The sequence below is a fragment of the Eutrema salsugineum genome, unplaced genomic scaffold (genome assembly GCF_000478725.1).
Source record: "Eutrema salsugineum unplaced genomic scaffold, Eutsalg1_0 scaffold_5, whole genome shotgun sequence".
Taxonomy (NCBI): domain Eukaryota; kingdom Viridiplantae; phylum Streptophyta; class Magnoliopsida; order Brassicales; family Brassicaceae; genus Eutrema; species Eutrema salsugineum.
The window spans coordinates 10,127,181-10,140,836 of NW_006256612.1; the positions used below are offsets into that span (position 1 = coordinate 10,127,181).

General features: G+C 39.3%; 4 protein-coding genes across 6 annotated transcripts; all 4 read right to left on the minus strand.

Moving 5' to 3' along the window:
* Positions 1–153: 153 nt before the first annotated feature.
* Positions 154–2,924, minus strand: LOC18993320 (pentatricopeptide repeat-containing protein At1g15510, chloroplastic). The gene has a single exon (XM_006416835.2). The coding sequence runs from the start codon at positions 2,922–2,924 to the stop codon at positions 321–323; it is 2,604 nt and encodes an 867-aa protein (XP_006416898.1). The 3' UTR covers positions 154–320.
* Positions 2,925–3,137: 213 nt separating this feature from the next.
* Positions 3,138–5,749, minus strand: LOC18993321 (ADP,ATP carrier protein 2, chloroplastic). The gene is made up of 5 exons (XM_006416836.2): positions 4,851–5,749; positions 4,457–4,711; positions 4,220–4,363; positions 3,788–4,135; positions 3,138–3,703 (listed from the first exon to the last, which is right to left on the minus strand). Exons 1-5 carry the CDS (start codon positions 5,628–5,630, stop codon positions 3,374–3,376), a joined length of 1,857 nt encoding a protein of 618 aa, XP_006416899.1. The 5' UTR covers positions 5,631–5,749; the 3' UTR covers positions 3,138–3,373.
* A 2,377-nt stretch (positions 5,750–8,126) lies between these two features.
* LOC18993322 (pentatricopeptide repeat-containing protein At1g15480, mitochondrial) lies at positions 8,127–10,754 on the minus strand. Of its 3 annotated transcripts, none has more exons than XM_006416838.2 (4): positions 10,617–10,754; positions 10,358–10,427; positions 9,720–10,248; positions 8,127–9,546 (listed from the first exon to the last, which is right to left on the minus strand). In XM_006416838.2, the coding sequence occupies exons 2-4, from the start codon at positions 10,384–10,386 to the stop codon at positions 8,299–8,301; spliced, it is 1,806 nt and encodes a 601-aa protein (XP_006416901.1). In that variant the 5' UTR covers positions 10,387–10,427; positions 10,617–10,754; the 3' UTR covers positions 8,127–8,298. The 3 variants fall into 3 exon arrangements, with proteins under 3 accessions (XP_006416901.1, XP_006416900.1, XP_024008727.1); XM_006416837.2 differs by having other exon boundaries at positions 10,358–10,424; positions 10,617–10,743; XM_024152959.1 differs by having other exon boundaries at positions 10,358–10,424; positions 10,573–10,729.
* A 182-nt stretch (positions 10,755–10,936) lies between these two features.
* On the minus strand, positions 10,937–13,357 carry LOC18993323 (serine-threonine kinase receptor-associated protein). The gene is made up of 8 exons (XM_006416839.2): positions 13,113–13,357; positions 12,891–13,020; positions 12,481–12,616; positions 12,200–12,281; positions 11,852–12,027; positions 11,628–11,765; positions 11,396–11,535; positions 10,937–11,305 (listed from the first exon to the last, which is right to left on the minus strand). The coding sequence occupies exons 2-8, from the start codon at positions 12,991–12,993 to the stop codon at positions 11,082–11,084; spliced, it is 999 nt and encodes a 332-aa protein (XP_006416902.1). The 5' UTR covers positions 12,994–13,020; positions 13,113–13,357; the 3' UTR covers positions 10,937–11,081.
* Between the last annotated feature and the right edge of the window lie 299 nt (positions 13,358–13,656).

Here is a 13,656-nt window from a genome sequence, read left to right on the forward strand (position 1 = left end):
ATTTCCTCATGTACCACAAATAAAAAACATTCTTTTGTGTATAAGCTATTCTTCTTCTTTTTTGTAATACAATATTAATATCCAAATAATCAAGTTTTACATTTTTTTTGTTAATAAGCTAAGTAATATTATATTGATATCAATAAAAGGGTGATCAAAAACACTGGATTAGATTGAATCTCTAGCTAATGTTTACATACGCAGCAACCCCTATAATTATAAGACATGTTACAGACAAAACAAAACCAAATATAATCCAGGTTCCCTGTAATAACATTAACAATCTCTTCATGTATGTATTCCTTCTTCTTCTTTTCATTCTAATCTCCACATGAACATTCTCCATCTCTAAAGTGGTGAAAATGCTCAGCATCTCTAACAGATATTTCTCTTCTTACTGTTTTGGAGATGAACTTTACTGTATCATGGCAACTCTCACACATATTGAGATTCTTTGTCACCCAAATCGGCATTCCTGGGACTGTGTTGATCAGACCAAAAGCAATGGCCTTTCTCTCGCTATGTCCACAGAATATCTCATCTCTCGAAATCTCAGTATCGTTCATAGAACTAGATTCTGAACTTGTTCTAGTACGCCCAACGTCACGCATTTTCTCATTGAACGCCTCTAAAACAGTGTTGATCTCTTTTGTTTGAGGATGGTACTTGTCATCGCTAAGAAAGGCGTGAACTTTACCCTTCACTTCCACCCAACTGCATCCTGCATCAACGGTCAGCCCATTTTCTTTCATCATTCTTCTCACTTTTCCAACTTCTCTCCATTTGCTACAATCAGCATACAGATTACATAACAGAATGTAATAGCCAACACTTTCTTTGTCCAGCTCAAATATACGCTGCGCTGATAGCTCACCGAGTTCAATGTCGCGGTGAATCCTGCAGGCGTTAAGCAAGGCTCCCCATACCGCCGGATCTGGTGTTACTGGCATTTTCTGAATAAACTTGTGCGCTTCTTCTAACTCGCCTGCACGGCCAAGCAAATCAACCACGCAAGCATAGTGCTTCAAGTTTGGGGTAACACCATATTCCTCCATTCTGCTAAAGTACATCAAACCTTCTCTCACCATTTGGGATTTGCTACAACCACATAACAGTGAGATGAATGTAATCTCATCTGGTCTTACTCTGGACTTAACCATTCTGTCAAATAACTCCACCACCACCGACCCTTGACCCCGTTCTGAATATCCGGTTAGAAGAATGTTCCATGATGAGACATCTTTCTTCTGGGAGTTGAACTGATTCCAAGCAATGTTCATTCTCCCGCACCGTACATACATGTCTAAGAGGGCATTTGGAAGAAAATCATCGAGCCCCACTCCTGTTCTCAGTACATGGGCATGAATCTCTTTCCCACACATCAGAGCCCCGATTCTAGCACAAGCTGCTAATGCAGCTGTCAATGTTATTGCATTCGGCTGCAGCGTCATTTTCATTTGCCGGAAGAATATCAAGGCCTCAAAACATCGGTTGTTGAGCCGAAGCCCAGCAATGATTGATGTCCAAGATATTACATTCTTGCGGGGGATGTTGTGAAAGATGTCCAAGGCCTTATCAATGGATTTGCACTTTGAGTACATATTAATGAGATTGTTTGCAACAATCACATAGGATATGAGCCTTGCCTTAATCGCCAGCTTATGGAGCTCAACACCTGTGTCAAGATCCCCTAGAGTAGCGCAAGCAGATAGAACAGCAGCTACTGCTATCTCATCTGGCTTCACACAATCTTGATCCATCATTCTGTAAGTGTCTATGGCCTTCTCGGGCAAAAAATTATACTCATAGCCTGAAATCATAGTGGTCCATGACACAATGTCTTTGCGCTCCATTCTGGTAAAAACTTTTTCAGCTTCACGCCATGACCCAGCATTTAAGTACATCTGAGTTAAAGAGTTGCAGACAGATACGTCAACAGCGAAACCTGAGCTTATCACATAAGCATGAATATCCCTTCCTAACCTTCCATCTCCAAGAAGCGCACAAGCAGAGATCACACTAGTAATGGTCATCAGATCAGGATCAACAGAAAGCACACGCATAGCAAAGAATAACTTCAGACCTTCATGACACATCCCATTCTCAAAATACCCGGAGATCATTGCGTTCCATGAGATTATATCTCTCCTAGGCATTCTATCAAAAAGCAACCTCGCGCTCTTTACATCACCACACTTCACATACATAGTAATCAAAGCGTTTACCACATCAATATCCAATTCGTATCCGTATCGAAGCACATGAACATGAACCTCTCTTCCTCGAGCTAGATCAGGTATACCTCCACAGGTTCTCAATACACAGGGGAACGTATAAACATCAGGTTTGACCCCACCAACCCATAACATTCTATGATACAAACACATCGCCTCGTCGAAATAGCCTTGCTTTGCGTAGCCACCGACCAACACATTCCAAGAAAACAAGTTTCTCTCAGACATTTTGCCGAAGACATACCAGGCATCAACCAAATTACCAAACCTCACAAACATAGCGAGAAACGCGTTACCGAGATCAACACCCAGGCTGCTCATGGAATTTAGAGCAATAGAATAAACCTTGGAACCTTCTTCGTGTGCTCTCTTCCACTCGCACAGCCTAACCATAGCCACATACGCATCTTCGTCTACCGAAATCCGCAACTCCTGCATAGAATTCAGAAGCTTCATAGCTTCCTCCAGCTTCCCGTTCGCGCAAAGCCCATGTAATTGAGAATTCGAAAAGTGGGTACTACTAGAACTCGAGCTTAGAACCGATAATCCTTGAGATTTTCTTGTGAAAACTTTCCGAATTCCAAAATTCCAATAGAAATGAACGTTTCTACGCTTATGAGCCTTGCTTTGAAAAGAGTTCGACTTGCCTGGTTTGAGATGAAAGTGAGGAGGTTGAGCAGAAGACGCCATCGTCTGAGTGTTAGAGCAAAGAAAATGGTCATACTCGTAGAGGTTTTACCTGGAGGTTTTAAGGCGAGAAGATAAAATGGACAAAAAATAGTCTTAATTAACTATGGTCGTCCACTTACGTCGTTTTAGCCTTAATTTTCCCGAAGATTTTATTGACATTAAGACAATTGTTCGCCTCAAATTCCATTTAATACTCATATGTGATAAATTGAGTTGAGTCAAGACAGAGCCACTCTTCATATTGTTGTCTTAAAAGTACAGAGATTCATAAGATTATTGAACTTATAGAAAATCAGTTTTCTATTGGTATCAAGAAACAAAAACAAAAACAAGCATTTGACTAAATGGTTGACTATAGTCTTCTCACTATCAAAATCTTTCTTTATTCCGACCAAAACCTTCAACCCCTCACGTAACTAATCCCATAAACCCCTTTTATCCGTCACTGTCTAAATGCCGGTCCGAGTAGATTTCTCCGATAGTTGACTCGTAGATTCTCCTGGTGCAGCTTCCTCCTGTGATACAACAGGAATCTTGAGTGATGAAGCTCTCTCCATTTCCTTCTCAAGCTCTTCTTCAGACATCAGTGTGTTAAACTGTCCCTCCAGCGACTTAGCTGCGGCTAACCACGCAGTGACTATACCGAGGAGGATGACTCCAAGGTAAGGAGTGGAACTGGCGAGTGAGCCGAACGTAAGGATCATAAACTGCTGGATTAAAGCACCGCCTGATTTCCCCAATGGATTGCACACCACATCAATTGCCGCTTTGCCTTTAACCTGAAAACCAATGGCACACACCGTAAAAAACAAGAGAGATCAAAAGAATGCAAACTACTTCCTTTAAGAGAAAAGACACAAAACCTTGGTGTCCTCATCCAGTGGGATATAAGCCATTTCTTTGCAAGGATCGAACAAACTGTACTTGGCGCTCTTGCTGAAGATATTCTGGAGGGCCCCGACATACACAGCTGCGAGTAGTGGTGTCATACCAAGCTTGGCAACCAGAGGTGCGAATGGGCCACCAAAGAGTATTAGAGAGAAGAAGGCAACCCCGGTTAATAGCAGAACCGTTGGCGTGATCTTTGCAGCTACCCCCCAACCATACTTATCGAATACATATTGGCTGAGAAGCATCATTGTGAATGTTGCAATACCAGTGCAGGTTGAGAAGTCGCCCATGAATGCTGAGTACTCGTTCGGGCTAGGGAACTGTGTTCAAAGAAATGGTTTTTAGGTGCTAAGATGAAAGCATGATACTAGTAGCAACTTTTTCTCCATTAGGATTTTGCTCACCTGAGCTTTAAGCTTTGATTTCCATGTGACTTCCACAAGGTTGATACTAATTCCATACGCGACAACCAAAGTAGCAAGATCCCTGATGTATGGTGATGACACCAAGAACTTCAAGCTCTCCATTGTTCCCATCTGTGGCTTCACCTGTAACAGATCAGAAGACAACCTCGTATCACAACCTGCGCATTTAATCACATAGAACCATAAGTATTTTGTAAGTTCAACCAAATTTATTACCTTCTTCTTCTTGCTACGGGTTGGGAGGGGGACGTATCTATTGACCCACCAGTAGAGAAAACAGATGGCTAGGCCCATCCCCACGACAATACTCATCATGGCTTTCAATGAAACAGCCCAGCCATCAACTCCAGGACCGAGATTCTTTCTCATATTAGAGAAATATTTCACAGTTCTTCCTGAGAAAATAAGGGCAACATTGGCCCCTAGTCCAAACAAAGGATAGAACTTTTTGGCTTCGTCAACAGTTGTTATCTGCCAGCAAAAAAGATTGAATACTAGTTAATTCAACAGATAGTTATTGACTCAAGAGTTCCAATTCCTCATGGCTAACAAACCAAATAAGTATTGTGAGTCTAATGACAAGCAGTAGTAGAATCAAGAGTCTAATCACCTGATTGGCAAATCCCCAGAAGAGAACTGAAACGACGACGCTACCCCAAAGCTCAGCCATGACATAGAACAAACAGAAACTCCAAATCCGCATGATTGCGAGAGGACCCATGAATCTGGGGCCGAGAGTTGCAAGGAGCTTATCAGCAAGAGCTTCAGGGTGAATTAAGTTGCTGAGAGGGTACATCACGAAACCGAAGGCTCCGAAATAGACAATGAAAGGGACAATAACAGTGTAAAAGAGAGCCTTTTTGGATAGAACGTTGGAAAGTTTGGTGTAGAGCAACATGAACCCAATAGCCATAGGAAGATTGACCCATGTCTTCAAAAAAGGTATAATCTCAGCAGAACTTCCTTTCGCCGTCACCACCAAGACATCTTTTGTGTCCCTCAGAATTGTGTAATTGAATAGAATGCAAAAGAACATTAACCCTAAAGGGATAATCTTCTTAAGAGTTGTAACCTCCACACCGAAGATCTTAGGCGTCACCGCCATCGCCGCCGAGTCTCCTTCACCGAACACATTTCCGTCTCCGGCGGCCGCAGCCTCCGCCTTGCAGATGAAACCTCTGCTTCTCTCCTTAAGGGAAATCGAAATCCCATGTGGGTTTGGCTGAAGGGCTTGAAATTTGTTATGCCCATTAGAGGATATCGACAAGGCAGGTAAGTTTCTGGTGAAAAGTCTTTGCTTTAAGCCATGAGACGGTTGGAGAAGACTTCTCACTCCGATGGGTTTAGCGGGTAAAGAGAGAATTCCTCTGGTTTGAATCAGACCTTCCATCTCTCTATCTCTCTCGCACACTCTCCAGCAAAACCCTGAGAGAAAGGAAATAGGAAAGGAGGAGGGGATAGAGAGATGATAAGGTGACTCTCGGTAGAGCAGAGAAGTGTTGTTTATTAACAGTGTGAAGTGAAATATCTTTAGGGAAAAGGGCGGATTTTTGCACCGTGAACGAAAAAACCCTAATCGGGAACTTACCGTCAAAATGTCCGAAGCTAATCTTTGAAATTAAATAAATAAATTTGCTTTCGGCGAATTCTTGGGAGAAATCGGCGGTGTTTTGTCAAAGCAGATGATGACGTGCCCTGCAAAATTGTAAAGAGTTATTTTTTTACTTCGTTTTTTTCATTCTTGCAAGTAAAAAGAGCTTGTGAGTTGCTTACTAGTTACTTCACATGCTCGGCAAATGGCATTATGGCCTTAATGAATTTTAATTAGAGTAGAATTTCGTGCTATGCGTACATTTATTATGTATAAAAAATGTTTGCAACTTGGTAAAGAGAATCCCTAATAATCGTACATTGTATTTTGAGAAAATGCATGTATTTTCCCATTAAGGACCACACCAACTTTGTTATATGGAGATAATCCCCACTTGCATATATCATTCTCTGCTATATAGTATAGCCGATATTTAACATAACTATTAAGAAAAACAAAAAAAATGTTAATATCAGAGATCTTAAGTTTAGTCACAAGACTTATAACATAGTCTCTTTATTTTGCAGGACATGCAACAATAACAAAAACAGCTTATGTCTGTAAAGCTTGATATAAGATCGTATCATCTATGCCTTACCAACATGAAATCATATTCATTCCAATCAGTGTTTGTCATCATCTATATTTTAAATGGTAAAAACTAAAAAGATTCGGTCCTTTTACATATAAATATGGTCAACACTAATTTAAAACCACAAAACACCAAAAATCAGAAAGAAACCAAATGATGATTCTATACTAATTCTAGATAGTTATTTTATAACTTTTTTTATTTTTGTTTTGTTTACCGGAGATAATCTTCTATAATATTACTAGAAAACTTCTAAAAGTTAAACCTAATTTAGGTGTGGTCCAGTTGAAAACAATTGCATCTTGAACTCATAAATAATTTGATCCAAAATCAAATTTAATTTCGATATTATATATCCCGACTGGGTTTATCCGAAATCTATTATATTAAAACAGAAGCACTTTTAGTGTTTGTTTCCAAACACTCCCAAAGTTTTTTTTTTTAGATATTATTTTATATATATAAATTTGATTTCAAAAATTTGATATTAATTTAGATAACTACAGATTCCTTAAATATAGCTTATATTTAATTTAAAATTCAAACTATTTATTTTTGTAATTAATTTAATTCTTTAAAATATATATATATATTAATTTAAATTATTTTAAATATCCTTAAATATCAGTTAGATTTAATTTAACATTTAAAATTTAAATGATATTTTTAAAATAACATATATGATTACAAATATCTTATTATATTTTTTTAATTATATTCAATCAGATTAAAATTTCATATATTAAAAACTGATAAATATTAATATTATATGGTAAGTTAATGGACGGTTTAAGTTTTTTTATAATTATAATTTTATGCGGGTTAAGTTATCAAAAACATGCAAGATATTAAGAAAAAAATTATTTCAAAATTATGAAGTATTTATATTATATGATAATATAAAGTATGAACAGGCGGACTAGAATATGCGAGTTAGAAATATGTTTTATAATAATGGTCATTTTTTATTAATAAAATGACTGTGTTAGAATTATATTTTTATGATCATGGTCATAATAATACTAGAAAAAAATTAAAAATAAATTATATCTAAACAAAAAAAATCTTTATCACTCATTAGAAAAATTATATCTATAAAAATATATAAATTGCATAGCAAATTTGGATTTATAAAAAAAAATCTCGTGCGGATGCACGGAGTAAAATCTAGTACTTCTATTACAAAAGAAACCTAAATCAAATGTTTTTCTTACATTAGAATTTGAAGGTCAGATTTCAAATAATCTCAATCTTACTATGATTTTATCCTCGCTCTAAGAGAACTACACATTTGGATGAAAACGAGGGGCTTTGATTGACGTGCACCAACTTGGGAAATGGCTCAGAATAAGAGTTGGGAGACTGTGAAGATCCTTCATCGTTTTCCCTCAATTAAACTAAACTCCAAAACAAAAAAGTGGGGTCCGCTTTGAAGGATTTGTGTCTATTAAAAGTTCCACGTCGCGGCAAAATCAGAGACGTCAGATTCATAATACAAGTCTAGTAGAAAAATGCAATGTGTGAAAGCCCAGCCTCTCTCTAAACTTGTAAGCTAATTGGGCTCTCTCTTTAAAACCCATTCAAAGGCCATTAATATTCTCCCTCGGATTAAGTAAGATGATCGTTTTCTTTTGTATATGGGTCAGCTTCTTACTCCCACTTGCATTCACCATTGTCATCATTGGTATATGGAAAGAACCGGACTTAAACAAACACCATACCATCCAGCAAAGAAGCAACCAAAAAGAGTTATATATTAGGAGGCCTTATATAAAACTAAGAAGCTACGGAAGTCTCTACTAACATTGATAAAAGGCGGATCAGTTAAACCAAGGATTCACAAAAGGCGGAATATGTCGTAGCAGTAGAGTAAACTCAATCCAGGAGATCGGAGAGAGGCGTCTTCTTGAAGGGATCGGCCTTAGCGAGCTGAGCAGCCAATCTCGTGTTGGGGAAGACGTTATCAGCTTTCATTCTGTCCTTCATTCCATAAGCTGGAGTTTTGGCATTGACATAAGCCTGGACAAGGGATTGGAACTGCCTGAAGCGAGATTGATAGCCAGCTTGCCTCATCTTCTGGAAGATTTTCTCTGAGTTGTGAACATCACCTTTTCTTGCATACTCGTCCATCACGTACATAAAGGAGCTCATCAACGGTTTTATCTGTTTCGACTCTGTTGCCTTTCTCAGTGTAGAATCAGCCTTCTCTACTTCCCCAGCTTCCACATAGAGCTTGATTAGTGCATCCCATGTTAAGGCTCCGATATTGCACCCACTGTCCAACATCCGCTTCACAAGATCTTTACCCTCTGAGACCATCTTGTGATCCACGTAAACCCTCAAGAGAACGGAGTATATACTAGAGGAAACTCTATGGCCCATCTTCACCGACTTCTCAAAAACCGCCTCTGCTTCTTTAACTTTATTAATCTTTCCAAAAGCCAGGATCGCAGCAAGAGACTCCTCATAAAAGGGGTTTTCTTCACAGATCCTCCAAATTCTTGTCACTTCATCCGCCCTCTGGAGAGAGCCATAGATGGAAAGCAAAATCTTGCACACATGCCGATTAGCCTCCAAGTTTTCACCTTCCATCTCTTGCAGCACTTTCTCTGCCTTCTCTTTAAGGCCAGCTGATGCATAGTGTCTTGCGATGATAGATTGTGCACGAAGGTCAAGCTCAACACCTTCACTTTTCATCGCCTCCACAATCTGTTCCATACCACTTATGTCATTTGATGATCCTTTGGCGTCAATCAGGATTTTGTATGTGTAAAGACTCGGCTTCAGATTTTCATTCTCCATCAACAGTAACACATCGGCTATTTTCTTCTTGTCGACCCTCTTGTAAAGCATAAGCATCTGATCACAAGCATATGATGTCCGAGGGAACCCCAAACCTTTCATTTTGTTGAAAACTGCTTCTGCTTTCCTCACATTGCTTGTTGCCGCATAGTTCGACAGGAGAGTACGGTAGACCAATTCCCCTCTGAAAGATTCCGGTATTCTCTCAATATAAACTTCTCCCTTGTGCAGACCACGTATCTTGGCAATCAGATCAAGCCGAGAAGCATAATCTCTCTCTTCCAATTCAAATGGCTTATTTTCTTCCAACCATTCTGCCATCTATAAAAACACAAGACAGCGCATAAACGAAAGGAAAACCACTTAGAGAACTTAAAGCAGATAAATCTAGTCTCTAGAGACCAAACAGAGAGTTTTACTGAGAGCCAACCAAGTTTCTTTGATATGCAACAGATTGATATTCAGTCCTTGTTGAAACAAAATGTAATATGTACCTGCAATGCTCTCCCATACATCCGACGCCTACGGAGTTGTAGCATCGCATTTGCGATCTCAGTGCGGTTGATCTCCTTTCCTTCTTCAACCCATTTATCAAGTGCACTTGCTACAGAGAGACCAGAGACAGCAAGAATGTCCTTAAACAGCTCTGATGATCTCTTGCTTGCCGCTTTTTTACCAGCCTCAGGGTGTAGTAGTTCCATTTCTGCTCCTTCAATGTCACCATCGTCACCGGACAACTCCTCCTCAGACTGAAGCCCATCTTCACTATCACCACTAGTCTCGTTTGGAGTTTCAAGGTTTTCGAGGTCATCTTCCTCCCCGGCACTTTTAACGCCAGCGTCAGAGGAAAGTGCACGTCTTCCGGTAAAGGAACTCCATGAGAGCTCGAAAAATGTAGGGAAAGCTTCGTATCTATCATGTATCAAAGAGTTTGATTCAGTAGCACCGTTCTTTTCTCTCAGTGGTATCTCTAGCTTAGAGTAGTACACAGCATTGCAAGCTCCTAATCGGAGACTTTGGCTTCTGAAAAAGTTATAATCAAGTGAAGCTGCTCAATCTCCTGAAACTATGTATACCATTCAAAACAGAGAGTAAGCATTTTCAATGGCGCATCTAAAGTTTAGAGACCAACCTCCTTAAAACCTTGGAAAGAGCGAACATATCTCCTCCTCGACAGAGATCGATTCACCGGAAGTGATCTGCTAATTGAAAAGATAAAACACACAGACAAAACAGAATCAGGAGACAGAAAGGCAAAAAAATAACAAGCTATGTCGAATTTGGAGAAAATGCTATGCATTTCACTCGAAAGATCAGAGCAAGAACTTTAATTTTTTTAACGATTACAGAAAATTCAAAGTCTAGCGTTGTTGGGGAGGATGAGAGAGTACAGAGTGGAAGTGGAGAGCAAGCGAATTGAGGACGAAATAGGATAAAAGCCAAAACCAGGAGAGCAGATAGCTGAAATGGAAGGGTTTAGGGTTTTCCACTCTCTGCGTTTGATTTCTTCGATGTTTGCCTCATTTTGGGAATGGCAAAATTGTAAGCTATCTCAAATTGGGTTATCTATTGGATCCAATTTGTAACAAGGCCCATCTTTTTTTTAACGAAATCGCTAATAATACTACTTTTTTGGTCAACGGTTGCTATTTATGCTTGTTCCATGTTGATCGGTTTGTGTTCTCAACCTCCCGGAATCAAATATACAGAAAAAATGTTCATTTTATTGAAAAAAATGACAAGCCAAAACTTCATGAGGATTTTGTAGGAAGCCAAAAAAAAAAAAAAAAAAGGAGAAGGGATCATTCTAGTCTCCAACTATGATATCAAAAGCTAATATAATAAGTAACGCTTTTTCATTTGGCTTCTGAGGCTTTCTCATTTATACGCAGACTTTCAGCTTTACGCACAACCTCCTCTGCCACAAGCTTCACGTGACCGCTCAGATTACTCTCCTCATGGTTCACTGAACCCACCTCCCATATTCTGACCGTCCCGTCTTCTGAGCCTGACGTGTATGACTCCCCTCCTGGTGCATACCTCACGCAATGCACTGGTCCGTGGTGACCCTTGTTACACCCTGCATTCACCGGATTGGCTTAAAAAGGCTACACACAGATTCCTAAAATGAAACCCAACAAATCATTTCTTTTTCTTCGAAAAAACTCACCAATCTCCTCTCCAGTCCGGAAATCAAACCTATGGACCCACATATCTTCTCCTCCAGCAATGAAAGTGTTCCCGTGTTTCGGTTCCAAGGATGCCGATTCAACGTTGCAAGGCATCTCATAGCTCTTCAGCAATCCAAAACTAGGAGAGCAGGAGAAAAAGCTCTAGCATAAAGGGGTCAAAGAAAACGATAAAACTGTAACTGAGCATGTATATATACATCTGAAACTTACTTATTGGCGTCCCAAAATTTAACACTAGATCCATCAGCAGTAGTTATGTATCGCCCATCATGACTTACTTCAGCACTAGTAACTGGGAACTTTGTTTCTAATGTTTGAACAATCTTGTCACTTCTTATGTCCCATAACCTACAGAAGCACATATACAAGAGGACGATGAAACTAAGGAATACTAGAGGACTGAGTCTAAAGACAGGAACGAGGTGGTGACATACCTAACGTCACCAGTATCTGTGCAAGAGCTTAATATAGTATTATCACTATGAAGCCATTCGACAGTTCTGATTGAACCAGGAGAATTTCCAACTTCTTTTGGAGCTGCGTCTGGTCGATTCAAATCGAATATCCGAAGAATTTTCTCCATTCCACCAGTGAGTAAAAGATGAGTGTCCTAAAATGTAAATATTGGTGCATTATGACCACAATAGAAATGACACCAACAATTCCAGACCCTCTCAACTCCTAAAAAGTAATTTTCGAGATTCCCACCATCCATATCCCTTATTATATCTGAACACTTGGAAGGTGATCGAATCACTTGATGAAAAAGAAACTAAGCTTACCTGTGAAAAGGCACATGCACGAACAATATGCTTGTGTTCAAAGGAGTGCAATTCATCTCCAGTCAATGCATTCCATATTTTCCTGAAGTGTGTTATAACCACAAAGAAACAAAAAGTCTTAATCCCCGGGAAGTTACTGGTTCCCATTAAACTCGCCGGACCATTTTCTCTGGAAACATATTTTCCTCATGCCTTTAAGCTTTAAGCAGACAAACGATCACATGTGGCTATGAATAAATGATAAACAAAACGGTTGAAACGTAACAAGAGGAACAACATACGCCGTGAAATCTGCAGAAGCTGAGGCAGCACGCATAGCATTTTTGTCAAGGCCACAACTCCAAACGGCTCCCTTGTGTCCTTCAAAAGTCCCTATCCAGTCACCAGTCTCCCCATTCCTCAACATCGGGTTCGAATCTAAATATCAGAAGTCGAAGACGAAACAGTGAAATCAACTCATAATCCTAATTTCCTCAGATCAGCAAGAAGAAAATAAATATGAGGCAGCCCAACATAATTACAGCAACAACGAGTAAAAGAGACATTTGTCAAATGAAAATCTAAGAAATCCTGCTCAAAGCACATCGGTTATGCAATCATAATCCATGAACAATACAGATCATGGATATGCAAATACAAAATCGATCGACCCTGAATCATTCATATCAAAATCAGAGAAATAAGATCATACCTTTGCTGGCGCTAATGAGAAAGAACCCATCTGGAGTCACCGGACTGTATGAAACATCGACGACGGGACGAGAATGCCCGTGGCAGACTAACGGAACACCCATCTCTTTCTTGTCTATTCACTAAGAAACCTGATGAACAAAAATCTAATCGATAAGACGATTTACTCTTTTGGAATCCGCTTGCAAACTCAGGAGAATATCTGAAAAGTATAATAGGATACCCGAAATTTATGAATCCTTTTTTGATTCGCGAGAAGAGGACCAAATTCGAATGGTTTGATCGATGCGTATGTATGACCCGCCAGGGAAATCCCCAGGATCACACCTATAGATCTTTTACAAAATTTGGGAAGAGAGAATTGAGAGAAGAAGAGATAATTAAAGGAAACAACTTTTGTTTGGGTTTGTTTCTATGGCCTTGATGCAGAGAAGAACTCGCGGAGACGACGATGGAATTACGCTCAGAAATCAGAAACATGAAACCTTTCGTAATTTTACGAGAAAACACTTATAATTAATATTATTGATGATAAGGCTCCATAACTTCAAAGTAATTACTTTACCAGTTCGGATTTAACAATAGTTATTCAAATGCACCCATAGAGACAAACTAGGTCACTCGCTTCACAGTTGTACGTGAGAACATACCTTCTACTCTTCTAGTTCTAGAATTTCAAAAGAAATGAATGTTTTAGTATTTTCTTTAGAAACTCCAAAAAAATAATTCCCAGATGAAAGGATGAGTAAGCACTATATTGCACTAAA

What these genes read in the sequence shown, in the direction of transcription:
- LOC18993323 (XM_006416839.2), bottom strand. Translation starts at nt 12,993, where the DNA reads ATGGGTGTTCCGTTAGTCTGCCACGGGCATTCTCGTCCCGTCGTCGAT. An exon ending in ACAGATACTGGTGACGTTAG is followed by an intron (nt 11,766 to 11,851) that starts GTATGTCACCAC and finishes GTGCTTCTGTAG; the next exon opens with GTTATGGGACATAAGAAGTG. An exon ending in CCGGACTGGAGAGGAGATTG is followed by an intron (nt 11,306 to 11,395) that starts GTGAGTTTTTTC and finishes CGGTGAATGCAG; the next exon opens with GGTGTAACAAGGGTCACCAC.
- LOC18993321 (XM_006416836.2), bottom strand. Translation starts at nt 5,630, where the DNA reads ATGGAAGGTCTGATTCAAACCAGAGGAATTCTCTCTTTACCCGCTAAA. An exon ending in TCTGGGGATTTGCCAATCAG is followed by an intron (nt 4,712 to 4,850) that starts GTGATTAGACTC and finishes TTTTGCTGGCAG; the next exon opens with ATAACAACTGTTGACGAAGC. An exon ending in CCCGTAGCAAGAAGAAGAAG is followed by an intron (nt 4,364 to 4,456) that starts GTAATAAATTTG and finishes GATCTGTTACAG; the next exon opens with GTGAAGCCACAGATGGGAAC.
- LOC18993320 (XM_006416835.2), bottom strand. Translation starts at nt 2,924, where the DNA reads ATGGCGTCTTCTGCTCAACCTCCTCACTTTCATCTCAAACCAGGCAAG.
- LOC18993322 (XM_006416838.2), bottom strand. Translation starts at nt 10,386, where the DNA reads ATGTTCGCTCTTTCCAAGGTTTTAAGGAG. An exon ending in CTTTCCAAGGTTTTAAGGAG is followed by an intron (nt 10,249 to 10,357) that starts GTTGGTCTCTAA and finishes TAACTTTTTCAG; the next exon opens with AAGCCAAAGTCTCCGATTAG. An exon ending in TGTATGGGAGAGCATTGCAG is followed by an intron (nt 9,547 to 9,719) that starts GTACATATTACA and finishes GTGTTTTTATAG; the next exon opens with ATGGCAGAATGGTTGGAAGA.